Below are 19,705 nucleotides of genomic sequence, written 5' to 3' on the forward strand. Positions count from 1 at the left end.
TCGGATCTTTGTGTCATAAATTCTCATAATACCGTACACATCTTAGGAGAACCCGGGGAGTCGCGGGGACTGTCGGATCAAAAATAACGGTGTCCTGCCTCGAGACCGGCCTTGTGCTGGTGTGGAGTGTACGCATGACATCAGAAGATCCGACTACGCTCGACCACGACCCTACGCAGAGCTGGGTCAGGCGTTGCACACTCTGGGGGTTATGTACTCTTGGTGCATTGCAGTCCTAAAAAAGAACAATTCACGTGCATCTTATCCTACAGGCTTGTACACACTTTGTAGACTATAAACATTTCCACCGGCACCCCATCACCGAGCTTGAGTTTCTCTCTGCGTTGCTGGCCCATTGGCTGTTGACCTCCACAGTAGTCGAAAGTTGAATTCTGTTCTGGGAAATCCGATCCATTCATTGCCTCTGACTTCTTCTTTGTATGTGTGTGGATTCTCATTTCGCTTCTTTTGCTACCCACCAGGGAAGTGCTGATCGTACATCAAGCCCAAAGTCAACTTCATTGTTGCCAGCTGCCCAGCAACCATCAGCTCCATCCCCTGAGCCTGCATTGGTATCATCATCCTATTTCCCAGGTACCAGCCCCAGTCAGCTGCCGTGTCAATCTCGGTCACCGTACGTCCAGGCTAAACCCACCGAGTCATCATCCACTGCTCGATCGGCCTATGTCCAAGCTAAGGCCACAGGGTCATCCACTGCGCGCTCGCCTTACGTCCTAGCAAAGTCTAGCGCAGCGGCCACAGGAGCAGGCTCGACAACATCGCCATCTGGTCGTGCCAAGCAATTTGCTCCGGACCCCGTACCACCAATGAAGCGGCAGAACAGCGACGACGCTTCAAGTCAGCGTTCGTTGCCCACCTGGATGTCATCAGCGGGTAGAGGTGGACAGAGACAAGCTGTTGGTGGTGGAACAGGAATGCCTCCAGGAAAGAAAAAAAACATACGTTTATGAGGTGATTCTGGTATGGCGCATGCTTGATGTGATGGCGGTAGACACAACTGCGGTTCTGCTGCACTCAAATACCTGTGGGCTGCGCGTAACGCAGGCAGTTGTATTTACGAGGATTGGATTCCCGACACGAAGCAGTCCGAATCTCATCGTCAGTGGTTGACCGAGTCCCAGGCCATGATCAGTAATACAACACTCGTAGGTGTTGTTGCTGCATTGGCGTCCATGAAAACGTTCAGATTCCACAGCCTCTGTGTTGGTGAGCATGTGTGCATGAATACACATGCCTTGATGTGACCTTTTCTCTCCAGAGCTAGCTAGTTAGACAGTGAAAAGAAAGACTTTGCTGCATTTAGTATATCTCCATGATACCAGCATATATTATAGGCAAGCTGTTGCTGTCCCTCTCTTTACTCTGAAATTGAGCAGGCTCTTCACATGAAAAAACACCCAAGCTAATATTCAAATTTACTCCCAGTTCATATCTTTTCTAAATGAACCATCAACACACTAAATGTTCTTCACATTACAGACACAGCCTTGTGGTAATATGTCCAAGGTGTTCTATCTTATTCTCACACCATACTTCAAAACACACCGCAGGATGGTTGTGTGTTCATAAAATTTTCATCGCAAAATTTTGAAAATGTACAAATTCCTAGTTTTATGAGTGAAATATCTTCAGTTCATCTCATGTTTTTTTGCATCTGATTTTATGGTTTTCATGATTCCAATTGTATGGTTTACGGTGATCACTATGACAAAAATAATAATCCAGGATTGAACAAATCAAGGCAGAATATCATCCAAAGTTCAAATAATACAAGCAGTAGCTGAGTGCATGGGTTGACCAGAATGAAATGGGACCTGTACACAATGTCTGCAGTCTGTAGGCTCAGCATTCTAGCGTAATTCTGTTGCTATGAGGAGCCGGTGGACTTTTTCATGCAGTTCCCGTCAGGGTAGGCTTTCTTGTAGCGTTCCACCATGTCCGGGTCCACCAGGCGTACACCGTCAAGCTGGTTTCCCAAGGTCACCCAGTTAGGTTGAACGTTGTGCTGTCGGCCAAACAGCTCGCATTTCCGCGAGCCCGGTGCCAGGCGCTCAATGAGCCCGTACACTTCGTCGGGCTTGTGTGACGTCGCACGCACTTCTGCGACGAGGACATCGCAGTCCAAGCCCTTGTTGAACGTGTAAGTCCGCCCTGGGGATCCCTTGTACCCAATCAGGCAATGTTCTTTACCATGGTTGAGCCAGTGGCCAGTGCGACCAGTCCGAATGAGTCGTTGGAGTTGATTGGTCTTAACCCAGATCAGCTCGTCGCAGCGCTTATAGCCCCATTTGTCCAAGCAGGAGCGACCCAGCTCCATTGCACGGCCTGTGACCCACAAGAAGATGTAGCCCTCGTCCTGCAGTGTGGTGACGTTCATGCGAAGCATTTCATCGTCACTCATCGTGCCGTATGGCAACTCCATGTGAATGTCCCACGGCGGGTCAGCCATGACCACGCTGAACTTTCCCAGCACGGTGAAGTCAAGCGTCCGGATGTCACAGTTGACCCACTGTGCTGGGTACAGCTTGTGCTCTATCGTACTATCAGCCAATGCAGCAGAGTCGCCGCCGCCGTAAGCACTGCTTGTCTGACCAGCACCAGCTGGCGTGTCCCGGGCGTAGTCCACCTCGTAATGCACAAACTTGCAGGTGTCCACGTGAAAACACGTGTTGAGAAACGAGCAGTCGCCGAGACTCTCGTCCGTGTGGCTGCGGATTATGCGCCGGAAATGCAGATTTTCACACGCGTACTGGGATCGCCTCTGTCGACGGCACTCGATTTTCGTCCCGTGCTTGCAGAACTCCTTGAGGCGCGTTCCGCCCTGCGATTTGAACTTCTCCATCAGAGATAGCTCTTTCGTAGTCTTGGAGGAGAGTAGCTCGTTGATCTCCTGGCCGAGCTTCTGGCTCTCGGTCTCCTTTACAGAAGACGACTGCAGCAAGCTATCGATATCAAGATCATCTGCAGATTCTGTCCTTGCTACCTTTCTAGTGCTAGGATCATCTACAGGACCAGGCGCTGGTCGCTTCTGCGACTGGATGGCTGTATTGTCAGCGCCTGATGCAGTGCTAGTACCGCCACCAGAGTCACGCATCGCACAGAGCTTTGTTAAATCCACAGAGACGACGGACGTATCGTCACCGGACGACAGAGACAAGAGACTCTGCAGCGCAAACTTGCGCAGTGTCTGCTTCACAGCATCCAGGGAGATGTCGGCGCCCTCCTCGGAGGTGCGCTGCAGCCGCTCGCATATAGCACTGGCCTGGACGGGCACCACTGCCGGGTCACACAGCCATCGTATTACAACATGCTCCACAGTGGCATCCAAAGCAACAGCTGTAGATGTCGCTACACCCTGAGCTTGTTTACTAACACTAGTGCTACTTGCTAGAGGTTCTTCAGCTACTACGGGTGTCGATGTGGCCACGTCCGCAGCAGCATCTGGTTGCGGCGTGCTGGTGGACCCTGCTTCCAGTGCTTTTCGCTGCTGCTTTCTCTTCTCCAGGCGGTCTCTAAGATTCGTCTGGCGTTGCCTGATGGCATTGATGCCCTCAAACGTGTCTGACATTATCACGGATATTTGCTCACCGCAGCATGGCCTCAATTAGTATGCTGATGAATCCCACAATACACGGTTTTGCACTGGCAATGTCTTACAACATAAAAATTTTAACAATAAGTTTTCAAGTGGCAGATTGTTCCTACGAGCGAAACTATTATTTTCACCAATGATTAGTACTTCCCACAGTAGGTTAGTCCTTCGGCTTTCCAGAAATGATCTGCGCCTTTGGCAAAAGAACAAGACTTAGTCAAGTTAGTGTTTACTAACACTGTATGCTTTAGTTTAGCTCTATCGAAGTCATCTCATTCTGTGTGAAATATCCTCAAAATATTCAAAATCATAAAAACTTCTTTCTTGAATCATCATGAGGTCATACTGGACGAGAGTATGACGACACGTGAGCCATCAGCTGATCATGCACGCATGCGTTCAAGTTTTCCCGCGAATTCCAGTGACCACGTGCACCTGAAGCGCGATTTCGGACTTGCTTGCAGCCTTTCCGTTGAATGTTTGAGTTGAGTAGAGTTGTATCTCACCAACAGCGTTTTTTGTCTTTTGGTGTGGAGCTTTGGCCAAACATCTAGCTACAATGTCGGGCTTTGACGATCCAGGATTGTTTTTCAGTGACCCTTTCGGCACTGAGGAGCAGCCTCAAGAGGAGAGAGCTGCACGGGTTCAGTCGAAGCAGGGGTTCCGCAATTTCATTCGCGAATTTAGTGAAAGCAATTTCAACTATCGTTACAGGTAGGTTGGGTCGCCAATTGTGGATGTGTATCCTGTCATGTTCTATGATGTGAACGGTGGTAGTTACACGAAGTCCTATTCTCTCTGGACGCTTCTAAACTTTCAAATAATAGGGAGCAGCTGAGACGCCGTTACAATGTTGGACAGTATTGGATTGAAGTGGAGATTGGTCACCTTTCCACCTACGATGAGGAACTGTGCTCTCGTCTCCTCAAGCAACCTTCAGAATACTTGCCGTTGGTAAGTTGCAGTTAATCTCATCCTGTCGTTGATGTGGCAACTCGTGTTCGTAGTGTGTACTTCCTGGAACGAGTTGTGCATGGCGTAAATTCATGTGCCACATGAATGACTGATGAACATTGAACATTTACTGCTGCACGCGAGAAATTGAAAATTTGAATGTTGACCTCGCTGTTTCGTGTACTGACTATGAGGGCTATGGGCTTGCAGTGGTTATGTCAACTTGAGAACTGAATGTGTTTCCGCATGTGCAGTTCGAGGATGCGGCAAAGGAGATGGCTGATGAGCTTACCCAGCCGCGCCCCGTAGGTCAGGAGGTGATGCACGACGTTCAGGTTCTGTTGAACTGGGACGCCAATCCCAGCACCATCCGCGCTCTGAAGTCCGACCAGATGTCGCGCCTGGTCAAGATCCCCGGCATCGCCATCAACGCAAGCTCTGTGCGCGCCAAGGCAACTACACTGACTCTGCAGTGCCGGACATGCCGGGCAATGCTGAATGACATTCCCGTCAAGCCTGGCCTGGAAGGATACATGCTGCCACGCAGCTGTAACTCGTAAGTGTGTTGCAGCCCCCTGTTCAACATGTAGCATCCCTCATCGTAAACACACCCGTTTTGGCACATTGGAGAATGCCCTCGGCATAAATCCGTATCCCCGTTCCAAACACCGTGACTACGGCTGAACGGACCAGACATGGAACTCCTTATTTGTTCGAAGTGATGGAGTGCTTACTCCGTGGTGGAAGTGTTCACTGCGACATTCAGCCCTTGGCTTCACTGTACCCTACAGTCATTTTGGTTTGACCAACCAGAACACTGCAACATAATCTGCGTTTAGTATCTTCCGTGAACTGTGCGTTGATGTACAGACTATCATCCAAGAGAATATTTGGCAGTGTGCTTTTCCATTCAACATTCATTTGATTGAGGTCGGTCGGCGCACACCGCTATCACTCTGACGCTACCAACCATGGGCTGATGAGAAAATAGAAAATTGCAACCAATGCATATTCTCAATGGTGCTTGACACGTTTAAAGCCTGTATTAATGATAATGAGGGCTGAAGCTACTCTTTTATGACCAGCACGGATGTGTCACTGGTGTTCCTTGTGCTTTCCCAGAGATACTCAGCAGCTCGGGAAACCCAAGTGCCCCGTCGATCCGTTCTTCATTGTCCCTGATAAGTGCAAGTGTGTGGACTTTCAGGTAGGGAGGACGTGTATATGCATGCAATGTCATGTGCACGTAATGTCCTGATGTTGCGAATGACCAAAGTGGTGTTTGCAGCAAATGTGCCTTTACTGTATGCCAGTTAACACTTCGTAGCCTCTTCGGACAGGTGGTGGCAGTTAGGTATGTGCTCATGCGATCTTCTACTTTTCTGCTACTTCTCTGCTCAGGTGTTGAAATTTCAAGAAAGTCCTGAAGCTGTACCGAATGGTGAAATGCCGCGACACATCGAGGTCTACTGCGACCGGTGCGTATCTTCTGTTGTCTAAATTATTTCCATGGTACAGTGCACTGGGGCTGCGTTGGTTGATCCCATCACTGACTTGACTTTGTACTTGGTTACCATGCTTCTTGTATTATTATTATTATTATTATTATTATTTCACCGTCCAATGGCAGAAGCCAATGCAAAGGAAGGGGCGTTAGCCAGCCATGGCTAGTATTGAATATCGTTATTATAAGCATTTTCGCGTTGAAGTGTAACAGCAGTAATGAGTATGTCACGTCCGCAGCTTCGCCTATGCTGAATGGCTTGCGTGCGAGGATTGGATTGGATTGTAGGAGTGTGGCATACAGGATTGTAGTGAATACTAGGCAGTAGAATGGTGTTCTTTGATCGTGGTACCGGTATGTATGTTTATTTGTATAGGTTGTACAGTCCATTCAGAAAAAGATGGACTTCTAGCTTTTGGCCATAAATAGGTCAAACGTTGAGTTTTTTTAGAATTTTTTTCTGTAATCCCCTATGGAATCCTTTTCCAATTATGTTTTTGAAGTCTATTTCTCAAAAAAGCAAGCCATGGCAAGAATAGGATTTCGGCCAGGTTTTGCCCCAAGAGCACTGAATTCGGAAAACCCATCAAAATCCAGGTCGTTTGACCCTGCCTGCAACAGTGCATTGTACGGTTCGAACCCCAGTTCAGGTACCCTTTTTGGACCCTTTTTCAAATATCAAATTTCGCAGCACTGCACTTTGTACGATAAAATCTTGAAAAATCTCTTAATTAATACGGGAGCTCGCCAGGGCCCATCTTTTTGTGAATGGACTGTAGGTCCTTGTAACGTTTTCTACTACTGTGTTCTGGCTCATTCTACGGTTTCATTTTTTGTGGTTTTTCTTTAGCTATCTTGTGGAGAAAGTCGTTCCTGGCAACCGCGTTACCGTTGTAGGAATCTACTCGATTCGAAAAGGAGGTGGAAAGCCCAAGGTATGTTATGATGGGGGTCCTTGGGCGTCTAAATCCTTTCTTGCTTTGACTTCTGGAAGAAATGATGTATGGTGTATCACACGTGTGAGTATACTGTTCTGTTTGTCTGTGGCACTGGACTGCGACTGCTATCCGAATGTATGTGGTGCATTCGCAACAAATTTCTACTATGTGCTTTAGCCAGATGGTGCTGTTCGTGTTCTTTGTGTCCATGTAGCGTGGCGAGGCAGAGAAGATCAATGTAGGTATTCGCCGTCCGTATGTCCGTGCCCTTGGCTTCGCCGTGGAAACGGAAGGTCCCGGCCGAAGCTCCGCAGTGCCATTCACTCCTGAAGAAGAGCATCGCTTCCGCACGTTGTCAGCGCAACCGGACATCTATCAGAAAATCGCCAGCAGCATCGCCCCGTCAATCTATGGCAGTGACGGTAAGTCTTGTGTGTTTCTGTTGCCTTCGCCTTCATAGGTTTGGTTCCGTTTACGCTGGATAATTTCATCCATGTCACTATCAATGCATGAATGCTTATTTAGCCAATGGCATCATGGGTGAGCAGTTAGCACAAGGGTCGTGTTTCACCAGAGTATTCCTAAAGCATGTGCCACCGTACTTCCTACAATAGACTTAATTTTATCTGGTAGAATGCTCTTTGATGTCCTTTGTTCGTTTTTCATATACTAGTTTACGTTAGTTTTCATTTCACTTAGCACTTGAGGTGACAGAGCGCACACCCGGAAAATACGGTGGTCCTGTGCTATGATCCTGTTTTGTTTTTGTTTTTAGACATTAAGAAGGCCATTGCAGCTCTCCTCTTCGGCGGCTCTCGAAAACGGTGAGTATGGCCCCTCTTCTTGTTCTCACACGTACGCTGTTGAGAGTAGATCTGATCGAGTTTGATTATTTTGACGAGTCGTGGCCAAGTGCTGCAGACTGATGTACCGCAGGGAAATGTTTGCGCTGTCTTGGACCGGCATGGATATGTACTCGTTGCCAGCAGCTGAGCAGGATAGAATTCACTGGCCCTCCATTGTGTTTTCTTGCTCTATGACGCCCCGACAATCTGTGGCTTTTTTTAAAATAGACGTTAGCCCTCATCTACTATACTGGTCCTTTGTGTGCTTATTATCAATTTTCGCATGTGTTGCGTTTAGTTTGCCTGATGGATTGACTCGCCGTGGGGACATCAACCTTCTGCTACTCGGTGATCCTGGTACTGCTAAGAGTCAGCTGTTGAAGTTTGTCGAAAAAGTTGCTCCTGTTGGTGTGAGTGCCTTGACATGTGTTGCTTTGAGCTGCTAACCATAATATTGGGCAATCCCGCATGCCTGAGGTATGCAAGTCCATCGAAGGTCAAAGAATGCATATTGAACTACAGTACTTCGAAGTACAAACATAGTGAGTTACTTACTATCCACGGTGCAATCCAAGGGCAAGAGTGCGTCTAAGCTAATGAGCAGTCCATTAGTACCAACTCCTGTTCAATTAATTCAAAGATGAAATAACGTGCAGGGATCGATTTCCTTTTTTTTGCGTAGCAGTCACTGCTACACAAATTAAGAGTTGGTTAGCGACTTCCAGTATTGATTAGCAGTTTTTTTCATCCATTTCCCAGCCATATCACAAGTATTTACAATGTTTATTTCAGAATTTGTACAGAAAAGAGCAGCAATGTCTACTAGGCGTAATCACAGGCTGGTAGGCACGTGATGTGACAGAATAGATGTATAACAATTGTCCAATGATGTGCAGCTGCTGAGGGTAACTTTAGATATTTAAAATTGCCGTGCCAATCAAGAGATTTCATAATTTGTTGTCTCTATTTTCGCATACATGTTTTATGTTTTAAGTCTCAAAACATGCATGCGTTAAGAAAAACACTGGGATCCGATCATCTGAAAGAAGAAGCAAGAAACAAAGGCGGAAATAAAATGAAAAGAAGAGAAAAACCCCAGAACCAAGAAACCCAATTCAAAACACTATACTTCCTCCGTATACAAAAACTTCGTGACTTTTTTTCAATGGTGTTTTTTAGCAAGAATCTGCTCAACGAACCGCGCCAACGGCTCTCATCGACAACGCACATTCATGTTGAGGTAGGTTTGGTTGATCTCGAACAGATTCTCCACGGAAGCCATGCGTGTGAGGACGTTGCCGACAGGAACTCACGAGTCAAATAACAGAAAAACTAACACTTACTTGCTCGAAACTGACACCGTGACGAAGTGGAGCTCGCGCCTGCTGGAGCACGGAGTCACGACTCACGCGGCTTTCGCTGCCTTGAAACAGGCCAGGCTCGTACTTGCGGTGCGCGGCCCCATACGCAGCGTGAGAACATAAAATCGGTTCCGCTCGCACGGAAAGATGAAACATTTCAGTCGTCGTGCAACCAGCGCAGACTCCGGATCGGAAGGTCGACGACCTGGCTTTCTTCTCCTCTCTCCACTCCAGTCAGACGTCTCCGTTCTGGCCTAGGAGGGGAATCGCAGGGACCTCGTCGAAGCCGTTGTAGAATGCTGGGAGGATTCTCCTGCCGAGAAAATGCGAAGCGTGTGGATGTGCTTGGGCGACTCGTTTCACGGCATAATGGAGGTCGCGGGTTGGAACGACTGAATATAGTCGACACCGATTCGTACACAGCTCTGGAAATGAAGAGTATGCTAGCCAAAGTCCCGCGTCGGATCATCATTGCAGCTGAAAAGAATCTGAATGAAATGCGAGCGAAGCAGCGACTTTTGGCGATGCGGAGTCAGCGTCGTCAGGTGACAATGACAGGAGCGACGAAGACTCTGAATAAACTCATTCTCATTCGTCTGAGCTGTTTTTTTCTTTGTATATAGCTTGTAAACAGGTTAGACAATGCCACGAGTGTTATTCCAAGTCAAACGGAACAATTCCAGAGCTATGCGCAGCCTTCAAAAAAAAGTCACGAAGTTTTTGTATACGGAGGAAGTACAAAAAAACTGATGTTTCAGCAGTGAGGGGTGATGGGCAAAGGTAAGTTTGCTGGGTTTACTCACTGTCGAAGACATCCAGTTGCTCCACCTCACCATGCTTTCTCTTACGGGGTCCATACGGCATTGCATCTGGTCGCTCTGAAAGCCGAGACCGCCAATCAGTCTTGATCCTCCGCATGGTGCTGAATCCACGCTCCACTTTTGCATTGCTGACTGGAAACGCCAGCAGCAGCTCAATCACATGGCAGAGGTTTGGAAATGTCTCCCGGTAGTATGTGAGGAGAAGCTGCCATATGTTATCCAAGTGCCGAAGAGACTCTTTGGAGTAGGCCTTGAAAGCTACCCACTCGCTGCTGATGGAACTGATCGACACTTTGTTCTTTTCCAGCAACGGCTTGAACTTTTCAACCACTGCCGTGAGGTCAGCAGCACCAAACTCTTCAAGGTCAGCGCTATCCGCAGGCCAGGAGCAGCTATCCAAGAGAGGTGCGCTTCATGGTATCTTCCTTCTCCATATCATCAAACCGGTTAGCCACACAGTTGTCAAGCCTGTCAATATACCTTGAACACCCATAATTGAATGCGTGAAGCACGGCATCTGTTGAGTGATTCAGCTTCACGCCTCTGAACACACGGTGCTCCGGATCAGCTTGCCATTGCTATCCACCATCAAGACGTAGATAAGCTCGTTTTCCACCACGCTTGAATCCGTGTAGCCATCCATCAGCACTCCCAAATACCGCGACCGCCGGACTGCAGCAACCACATCGTCCTTCAACGTATCGCCAATCACGCACGTGCATTCTTTACACTTTCTGTCTGTGCTGTAGGCAGTACCAAGCGATACTCCGTGGCGTTTCTCAAGCTCCACGATGCAAGGGTACTTTGTGAATGGCATTTCCTCCTTAGCGATCATGTAGGCAACGTCGAACAGCTTGCCCAACCTGACCGGCTCCTCGCTAGACGCAGTTGCCATTGCTTTTCCAAGCGGTGTGGACTTGAAAATCTGCGTCAGGGTTTTTGTTGGGGCTCGCTCCATGTTCAGCGCCTTGGAGTGCATATCCGAACGCGAGTGCTTTACAACATTGTCCTTCTTCAGGGCAGTTCCTCTGATGCCGTCAACAAAGGAGACACTGAAGTTGCGGATAGCTCTCATGCTTCGAACAAAGCGCACAGAATATTCGCGTTACTCTCCCTTTTTCCTCATCAAAACGAACCCACTCTCCTAGCGAGTCCAGTTCCTTTACCCACTTCTGCACAGTAGTCAGATTAACTGACATGTCGGCTTTCGATATTCAAGACGCTGACAAAACGATCTACTTGACTTGTCAAACAGAAACAAACAGCTGAACAGAGAGTGAAAGAAGGAAGAAAAAACTTCAGCCAGTGGAAGGCGCGTACTAGTAACTGTGAGTGGCACACCGCCAGATTTTCGCTACATTGCACATGTACGACTACGATCACGAGTAGAGCCCCTACCGGAACTTCAAAAGACAACACTCGTACTTACCCAGTCACTTTCCAGTGTCCAAAATCACGAACAAGCGATCCGTGAGCCGCGCGCGCGGCCGAAACGGTCCCAGCCAGGTGCAGGGAGTACGAATCGTGCCAGTACTACTAGTACATGTTTTACTACTCCCTGCTTGGAAGTGCGCGTGTGTACCTGTACTGGCCAGTTGCATGCACGGCCCGGGGCGCTCAGTACAGTGTAGATCTACGACAGTCAGTTGACGATTTGCGAGAAGTGCATCGCAGTTTTGGGCGATAAAAACCGAAAGGCGAATCGCAGCCGGTCGATTTTGATTCGCAAACTGCGATGCGAACCCGGATAAATCAATTCCTGACGTGTATAGATCAAAGTGTACTCCTTCAGCCATTTATGGATCGAAAGGGTTCAAAGTGTAATCTATGCTACGACGAAAGAAGAGTGCCGATAGTGCTGTCACGACGTATGTGTCTCCGTGTCCTGATATGCTACTATAGTGTTTGAGAGTTTCCTGTGGCTTTGAACTGCCTTGCATATTTTCTGCTTGCTGTGTTTTGTTTTGGTGTAGGTCTACACATCCGGCAAAGGAAGCAGTGCAGCAGGTCTGACGGCATCCATCATGAGAGATCCAGCTACTGTAAGCCTCAAGCTCTTGTCAATATTTGCAAGCTCTTGTCAATATTTGCGCTGCATGTCTGATTGTGGCTACTGCAGGTGTGAATCCAACGCCTAGTCGATTCGTTCTACATTGTTATCTACTGTTATGCGAACCTGGCTGTCCAAAGATACTTTGTCAGCTCACTTTCACTGGCATATGTATTGGTACTTTTCTTGGTTCCTACAGCAGTCTGCAATGTGTGCTTTTGGTTCTCGCCCCCTTTATGTTCAGCTTGTCTACTTGTACTAACTACTACCTGTGTGTGTGCCTGTTACTGTTGGCTCTGTGCAGCGCAACTTTGTTGTGGAGGGTGGTGCCATGGTACTGGCCGACGGTGGTGTTGTGTGTATTGATGAGTTTGACAAGGTAGGATCTCTTTATCAACTGCACTTTCTACTGCTCTTGGTCTTGGTGCACTTCCCTCGTCGTCTTGTATCTATACACTGCAAGCAGCGGTTGGTGTTTTCTCCTTGTGTGCATGTTGCCGAGTGGATATTTGTAGGGTTTCTGCAAACAATTGCTGTTGTTTCTCTCCTGACGGAGTCTGTTTTGTGCTAAAACTGCTCTTTTCCTAATGGTGATTGTTGCAATGTGTCTGTGTGTCTTCTTGCTTGCAGATGAGACAAGACGACCGTGTGGCCATTCACGAAGCTATGGAGCAGCAAACCATTTCTCTGGCCAAGGTATGTTCGCTGGTTGTCGAGGTCCACTGCACTTTGTACTGTTTTGATGTCTGTGTTGGTTTCTAGCTTGCGCTTGCTTTTTATTAGCTGATCTCCTGTGATAGATCTCACACTGGCTCTTTTGCTACTGCTTGTTCCCGTCCCTTCTCTGGCAGGCTGGAATCACTACAACGCTTAACAGCCGTTGTTCAGTCTTAGCGGCAGCCAACTCTGTGTTTGGCCGCTGGGACGACACCAAAGGAGAAGAGGTAGGCTTTTAGTGCATGGTCGCATTGGCTGAGATCATCTCACTGCCCATCACGGTGCGAGCACCTCATTATGGATGTGATCTGGCATGATCTTCACCAAATGTACAGAAAGTAAAGCACAAGTCTCCTGCTCTAGCAATGAATGCATGTACATGTACATGATTGTGTTATAGCTTGTTAGTAGGAATGTACGAGCGGGTTCTGGGCCAGGGGGCGCCCGGGTCCCAAAAAATGGGGTATTATTGAAAAATGGGGTACTAATAGTACCCCATTTTTGCGGTGAAAATTATTTTTGGCCCGGTTTTTTTGCGGATAAAAATATGTGCCAGGGGGTGCCCTGACCCCAAAAAATGGGGTATTATTGAAAATATGTGTTGTGCACATGTGGGTTTGAATCTCACTTTTTTGGGCCACCTTGCCCCGGATGGGAGTGGGTATAAAAAGTAGAATGTTGAATATGGTGTTTATCATGAAGTTTTTTCCGTGACCTACCCCACCTCCCCATGCAATTTTTCAAAAATGGTCCTGCTCGCACACACGTCAGAAAGGTCAGTTCTTGATAGATACGATACATGTCATTACAAAGAATAATGGAACGAACAGTGAATATCGCAATGGAGTGGAGGAGAAAGGTAGTACAATTCAGTTCTTGTTGTCCTGATTTCATCAAGCTGGTATTGGATGAGAGACCACAAAGTTTACTCTTCTAATACGTGTGAGGATGGATTCACCCATGATCTCTTCCGTGACACGCAGTACGAGATGGAGTTGTCGGACGCTCTGATGTGCACCAATGGTTCCACCCAGTCAGCAATGGAACTGTCAGTCGACGACCTCCTTTGCACCGCCATCGTGTCAACAGTCGACTCGGGTAATTTGGAGATAAATCCATCGTCGCCGATGTCGATCGTACCAACTCGCACACGAATCCGCGTTACTCTTGTTGCAACGGCACGGAGTTGAACGGCCTTGGTACTACGTCGTACACGCACACGATCAACTCGAGAGACTTCATTTTTCGTTCACCTCCTTGACAAGTTGCATTACGTCGCTGGAATCCAAATAGGTTGCATCAGCGAAGAGGTCGATGATGTGTTGAGAGCACGGTTCGTCACGCATGTCACTAAGCTTGTAGAATGAGTGTCTACCATCAGTCCACCTTCGCAGTATGACACCATCATCAGTCTCACTAATAGTTCCGTAGTCCTCCACACCACCGATGACGATTTTAGGAAGGTGCTGTTTCCTATTCTTCACATTCAAGATCAGGCTGGTGACCCTGCAGATAATATACTCAGCAGCAGTGAGTGGTGACATATCGAATCTTCTGGGATGTGCTATCATCGGGTCAAGATCCCTGGTTGTCTTGCTAGCACTGAGGCGACGGATTGAGAACTCTTCATTATCGCATGAAAATAAATACCATTTCTCTGCTCTGCACGTCTCAGAAAATGTCCACGCCATTTTAGCTTCTTCACACTGCAAGAAGGAGTCGATAATGAAACTGCAGGTTGAGACTACTTCACCTCGAGGTCAAAGTTCACGCCGCGATGACCTTTGTAAACAAGGCTACGTCTAGACGTCTCAAACAAGACCAAGGGGTCACGCCACGGGGAGGTGACGACCTTGGAGAACACGATGTGTTTCGAAAGCGGAAAGACGCCCCCGTCATGGTGAGTCTTTTTTGTTCGGGTTTGGAATCTTTCGACTATGATATCAGATTGAGATGTGAATACCTTTCTTCTATTGCTTTGACCTTTGGGTCAAATAAGGCACACTGTGTCGGTCGTGCTTGGTCTGACCCCGGGACTCCCCCAGGGTTTGACCTTTGACCTTTGGGTTGAATAAGGCACACTTATCGTCATTGTTAATCTTTATTCTGTTCATTTTTTATTTATTTTTTCAGGAGTATTTTGCTATTATCCCCGGATAGGAGTGGGTATAAAAGTAGATATATTGATGGATAATGTTTCACTATGAAGATGATGGTGTGGGGTGAAGATGGATTCTGAATTAGAGATCTTACGTGCCTATGTACGTGAAAAGAGACTTCGTGAAGAAGAAGAAGAACAAGAAGAAGAAGAAGAACAAGAAGGAGGAGAAGAAGAAGAAGAGCAAGAAGGGAAGGAAAAGCAGTGTCATCATCTTGATCATGTTGTTCATGAAGGAAGATACGTATGTTCTTCTTGTGGACTTGTCATGGATGTGGTTTACTTACCTGAAGTTGATGTGCATCAGAGATGTAGTTTGATGAAGAAGCCTTACGCTGCGCATGAGCGGTTATGTGGTGTGGATCGTCATCTTTTGCATTTTCTTTCGAAAACTGAACTCTTATCCGATCAGCTTCGTGTACACCCTCTTCGAGAGCAGATACGTGCGATGAAGAAGTCCTGTTTGTACAAGAGTATAAATTATGCTATAGCATTATCCTGTATAGTATACGATACGAATGTGGATGCATTACGTAAACTGTATTCCTACTTACCTCATAGCAATGTAGCCTGGTTGAGGTTCAGTCGAATCATGAAACCTCTTCCTCGGCATTTTCCACTCCTATACGTACTGCATCTCATGGAGTCGACTAGGATGGTGTCTTCATTGCAATTGTCCATGTTGCGTTCGAATTTGCTGCTTTTATCTCAATCTGATATATCTCTTATGACATCATTGATTGATGCTTATTGCTGGGAAATCTATTCACTTGATCACGTGATCCAGAACATGCACACGTTTGACTGTGATCTTCTTTCCATACTGTATCAATTCACCAAGGTGGCGGTATCATGTAAGGAATCTTTATAATGAGATATGATTTTGGCGGGCACGATGCTGATTGGTCAAATGTTTTTGGCGGGCTTGATGCTGATTGGTGAAATGTTTTTGGCGGGCTTGATTGGTTGACACATATCTTATCATTTCAATCCACATACCTCTCTGGCTCGTATAAACGAATGATTGTCTGCAGTTGAGTCATTCGTTCATCGAATACAGTGCTGACGAGTTGTCCTGACTTCACTTCCTAGAAGATGGCTTCCCTATACGAGCGAAGGATGAAGAAGAATTCCGCTCTTTCTGCTGACCCTCCTCGAGTTGTGCTCTCTTCGAAGCCAGTACCGGCTAAGCGTCGCTATGCATCACCTGCTCCTACCAAGCTCCACAAAGAGATTGTGGTGGATGGGTTTCAGGAGGACATGCAGCTGCCCTACAAGTTATCTGGTAAATCCTTCTACAAGCCTGGATATAAGATGTACTTCCCTTCGGGAGCTCTGCCAGCCTGTGGTAGTACGGCAACAGCTCGCAAAGATGCTCAAGGACAAGTTTACATCGAACTGAACGAGTCCACTGAGTTCATCATTACGAACTTGATCAAGACTTGTCCATCGCTCCGTGACACTCTCCGAAGTGGACGTGTGGAGAAGATCATAACCAACTTCTATACATCACGTTCGTCCGACGGTCAATGTCGGGTGTACATCAACGGTGAAAACAAGCTAGTCCCGACCAGCTCGTTTGAACTGGATGTGGAACAAGATGTATTCATCTACCCCGGGGCAGTCTCCCTCGACACTGACGAGCAAGTGATGAAGGTACGTCTTGCTGTTGCTCCAATCATCTGCATCAACGTGGAACCCAGATGTTTTCATCGTGCTCTGGACGCACACATGGCACTTTCTATCACGGAGCTGAAACAGCTGACTGAGAGCTTCACATCATTATGCAGTGTCGTCGTCCAACAAGACGATCAGCTGGTAGAGACCTTCCAAGAAGTCTTTAATGAACTGCCTTCTTTATCACACAGCTGATCATTCATTCTTATTCTATCCTATACTATCCTATACTACTTTCTACGTCAATACCTCATGATACAAATTAAAAAAAAAAAAAACTTCTAAAGAACAAGTATGGGTGGTGTTGTGTCGAGTAGTACGTCCACGGAAGAGTGCTGCCTTGCCTCTTCGGACTCTAGTACCCCCACTGCTACTACTAGTGGAGAATGGGTTGCAGGATGTGAAAAGAATGGAATTGGGAAAGATGAACCAGGGTGATCTCATGTGAACACCATCAATGAATGCGTCATTCATGACAAGATCAATCATGTCAAGGTTACATCATCTGTTTTTGGCGGGCTTGATGGTGATTGGTTGACAACTTTGCATTTTCAACCCACCCCATTCTGACTTGTATAAATATGCATGCTTGACATGCAGTCGAGTCATTCCTTCACCCGATACAGTATTGATCAGTTGCCTCGTGTCTTCGCATTCTAGGAAATGAATTCCCTTTACGAGAGATGGTTTCACGTTGCAAAGAGTCTTAACGGATCGGCTGATCACAAGACTCACGAATGTCAGGTGTGTCATCTGCTAGTACGAGTTGCTGACCATGTTCTTGCAACATACGCAAAGGATGAAGGTGAATGCTCGGAGACTCGTCATGCCTTTGCCATTGACCATTTGTTCGTTCGTGATTCGACATTGTTTCACGTGTGGACATCTGCTAAACATGTCGCTATGAAGAGACCTGACATTCTCAGGTATGCTGCGAGCTTTACTGTTGGCGATGGTGATCGTGAACAAGCTGAACGACTTGAAAGTTGCATATGCGGCATCATGGAAGGTTTATGGAGTCATGCGTCAAACGACGTCGTTGCCCTGGAGATGACCTTGGCATATTCAGTCACTCTGTTGGACATGCTGGCACGGAAAGGCGATCGTGCGAAGGTGTTGTTAGCACGAGATTTCCTCATGAAACACATTCATGAACAATCGAGGAGGAGGATGAACGGTCGACTCATCAACACGATGACTGTGGCTCTTGTTTGTTGTGCATTACCTGTTGTTTACCTGTTCTTATGAGCATCATAAAGATTTATTTGAGAAAGAAAATATTTCCTTTCATAATTAGTACAGTGTGTGTGTGTGTGTGTGTGAAGATGGCGTACTGGGCTACGCATTTCCATAGGAGTGATGGTGATGAGGCCTCCCTCAAACACATGCAAAGCATGCGGAATGACATTATCGAGATGCAATCGGTTGTGGGGAACGAAGACACCGAAAACACCTTGGTTCATGATGTGGAGAAACTGAAAGAGGAGAAAGCCGATGAGAGCAAAGTGGAAGATGTGGAAAACAGATCTACGCGCTACACAGATCAAGCCATAGCAACTGATGAGCTGCACGTTAGAACAGACGGATCCGTGTCCATGGATGCTAACCTCGACATGAACGAACATTCAATCTGTAATTTGGCGTACGAAGATAGCTCTTTGACATGTGCTGTCCCTGCCGGTTGGGTCAAGAATGAAATCCGTCAATCCTCATCGAGATTGCAACACGACATCGACGCTGTGCGCAAGATGAAAGGTCCTCGTGGTGATCGGGGATTGGGATGGCTTAGTGGAGGTGGCATGCCGCTGAACTCTGTAGGGAGAAATGGTGACTTCTACCTCGATGCAGCCACGCTGATCGTGTACAAGAAATTCAGCTCGAAATGGATGGCTTTCGGTCGGCTTCGTGGACCAAGAGGTGAAGCTGGTCCACGTGGGGAACGTGGATTGATCGGTCCTGAAGGTGAGACTGGACCTAGAGGAGGCGATGGACAAGGTGGTGAACGCGGTCAAAAAGGTGATCAAGGAATACCTGGTCCAGAAGGTCCCAGAGGTAAAGTTGGACCACGTGGAGAACGTGGATTAGTTGGTCCTGAAGGTGAGATTGGGCCTAGAGGAGAAGATGGACAAGACGGCTCACAAGGTGAACGTGGTGTTCAAGGTGATCAAGGAACCACAGGTCCCGTCGGTCCCCAAGGAACCATCGGTCCAACCGGTCCTCCAGGAAACAGAGGTCCCGTGGGCCCCCAAGGAATCGTCGGCCCCATAGGTCCTCCAGGAGCCAGAGGTCCCGTGGGTCCGCAATCAAATCAGAACCTATCCGATCCGTTTCATCTACTACCTCTCATTCGGAGAAACGCCTACCTCTACATATACTCTCATCCTAGCAGATTTGAATCCGTCGCCAGGGTGAGCAGAAACAGATACAGAGGGGGAAATATCGTTGACATGAAGGACAAGAGAATCAACGTGAACAGCATCGACATGTTCCGAGACGATCACTTCTACCTCAACATTACACAACCCAGCCAAGTTTCCATTAGAGAACGATTCGTCAATCTGTTTCACGACAACATGTCTTTTGCAATGTTCCAAGTAATTCAAGTGGACGCACCTGACCCTAGAAACATGTCATTGAAGGCATTCGATATCGATACTGTCGGAAATTTCAGCTTGGATAGTTTGTACGTGTTGTTCACTGCCACCCACATAAGTGGCAACTACTTCACGCGTCCCGGCCATTCATCATTCAACATACCCGTTTCGTCTGTAGTCAGCCAATTATCGGCGGCTTTGGATAAACCTGTGTCGAGGATGACGGATCTCTTGGGTACAAAGTGTGTCATAAGTTACGCTCGGAATTCAGAAGGCCTATTCACTCTATACGTAAACTCCATTTTGATACATTCCAACTTAGACACTGTCCCATTTTCCAGGACCAATGGAATCGAAGATTGCAATTATAGCATTGGTGGTACTCAATTCTTCAACGGCACTTCATCAAAGTTGTTCTGTCATTTGCACTTTGCAGAGAGTTTATCTTCTCATACAATCCAGCGTATCCACAC

The 19,705-nt window shown here is 47.2% G+C and overlaps 3 protein-coding genes across 4 annotated transcripts in view; 2 read left to right on the top strand and 1 right to left on the bottom strand.

Annotated features, from left to right (window-relative positions):
- The window catches only part of LOC135815193 (bifunctional 3'-5' exonuclease/ATP-dependent helicase WRN-like), a 30,280-nt gene extending 28,507 nt beyond the window's left edge, over window positions 1-1,773 (top strand). For both annotated transcript variants that reach the window (XM_065328455.1, XM_065328454.1), the window contains one exon: window positions 483-1,773. In XM_065328455.1, coding sequence (XP_065184527.1) covers window positions 483-971 — 489 coding nt within the window. In that variant the 3' untranslated portion in view covers window positions 972-1,773. The remainder of the gene's footprint in view (window positions 1-482) is intronic.
- LOC135815195 (N6-adenosine-methyltransferase catalytic subunit-like) lies at window positions 1,577-3,894 on the bottom strand. Its single transcript, XM_065328457.1, has one exon. The coding sequence runs from the start codon at window positions 3,587-3,589 to the stop codon at window positions 1,889-1,891; it is 1,701 nt and encodes a 566-aa protein (XP_065184529.1). The 5' UTR covers window positions 3,590-3,894; the 3' UTR covers window positions 1,577-1,888.
- A 193-nt stretch (window positions 3,895-4,087) lies between these two features.
- Window positions 4,088-19,705, top strand: part of LOC135815194 (DNA replication licensing factor mcm5-like) — a 28,770-nt gene continuing 13,152 nt past the window's right edge. The window contains exons 1-13 of the mRNA XM_065328456.1: window positions 4,088-4,327; window positions 4,441-4,567; window positions 4,822-5,123; window positions 5,690-5,774; window positions 5,969-6,045; window positions 6,922-7,006; window positions 7,224-7,431; window positions 7,785-7,833; window positions 8,153-8,264; window positions 12,010-12,078; window positions 12,391-12,465; window positions 12,717-12,782; window positions 12,938-13,030. Of these exons, the coding sequence (XP_065184528.1) occupies window positions 4,173-4,327; window positions 4,441-4,567; window positions 4,822-5,123; window positions 5,690-5,774; window positions 5,969-6,045; window positions 6,922-7,006; window positions 7,224-7,431; window positions 7,785-7,833; window positions 8,153-8,264; window positions 12,010-12,078; window positions 12,391-12,465; window positions 12,717-12,782; window positions 12,938-13,030 (1,503 nt within the window). The 5' untranslated portion in view covers window positions 4,088-4,172. The remainder of the gene's footprint in view (window positions 4,328-4,440; window positions 4,568-4,821; window positions 5,124-5,689; window positions 5,775-5,968; window positions 6,046-6,921; window positions 7,007-7,223; window positions 7,432-7,784; window positions 7,834-8,152; window positions 8,265-12,009; window positions 12,079-12,390; window positions 12,466-12,716; window positions 12,783-12,937; window positions 13,031-19,705) is intronic.

The sequence above is a fragment of the Sycon ciliatum genome, chromosome 4 (assembly GCF_964019385.1).
Source record: "Sycon ciliatum chromosome 4, ocSycCili1.1, whole genome shotgun sequence".
NCBI classification, from domain to species: Eukaryota; Metazoa; Porifera; class Calcarea; order Leucosolenida; family Sycettidae; genus Sycon; species Sycon ciliatum.

Excerpts from the sequence above, each read along its gene's own strand:
- LOC135815195 (XM_065328457.1), bottom strand. The coding sequence starts at position 3,589 with ATGTCAGACACGTTTGAGGGCATCAATGCCATCAGGCAACGCCAGACG.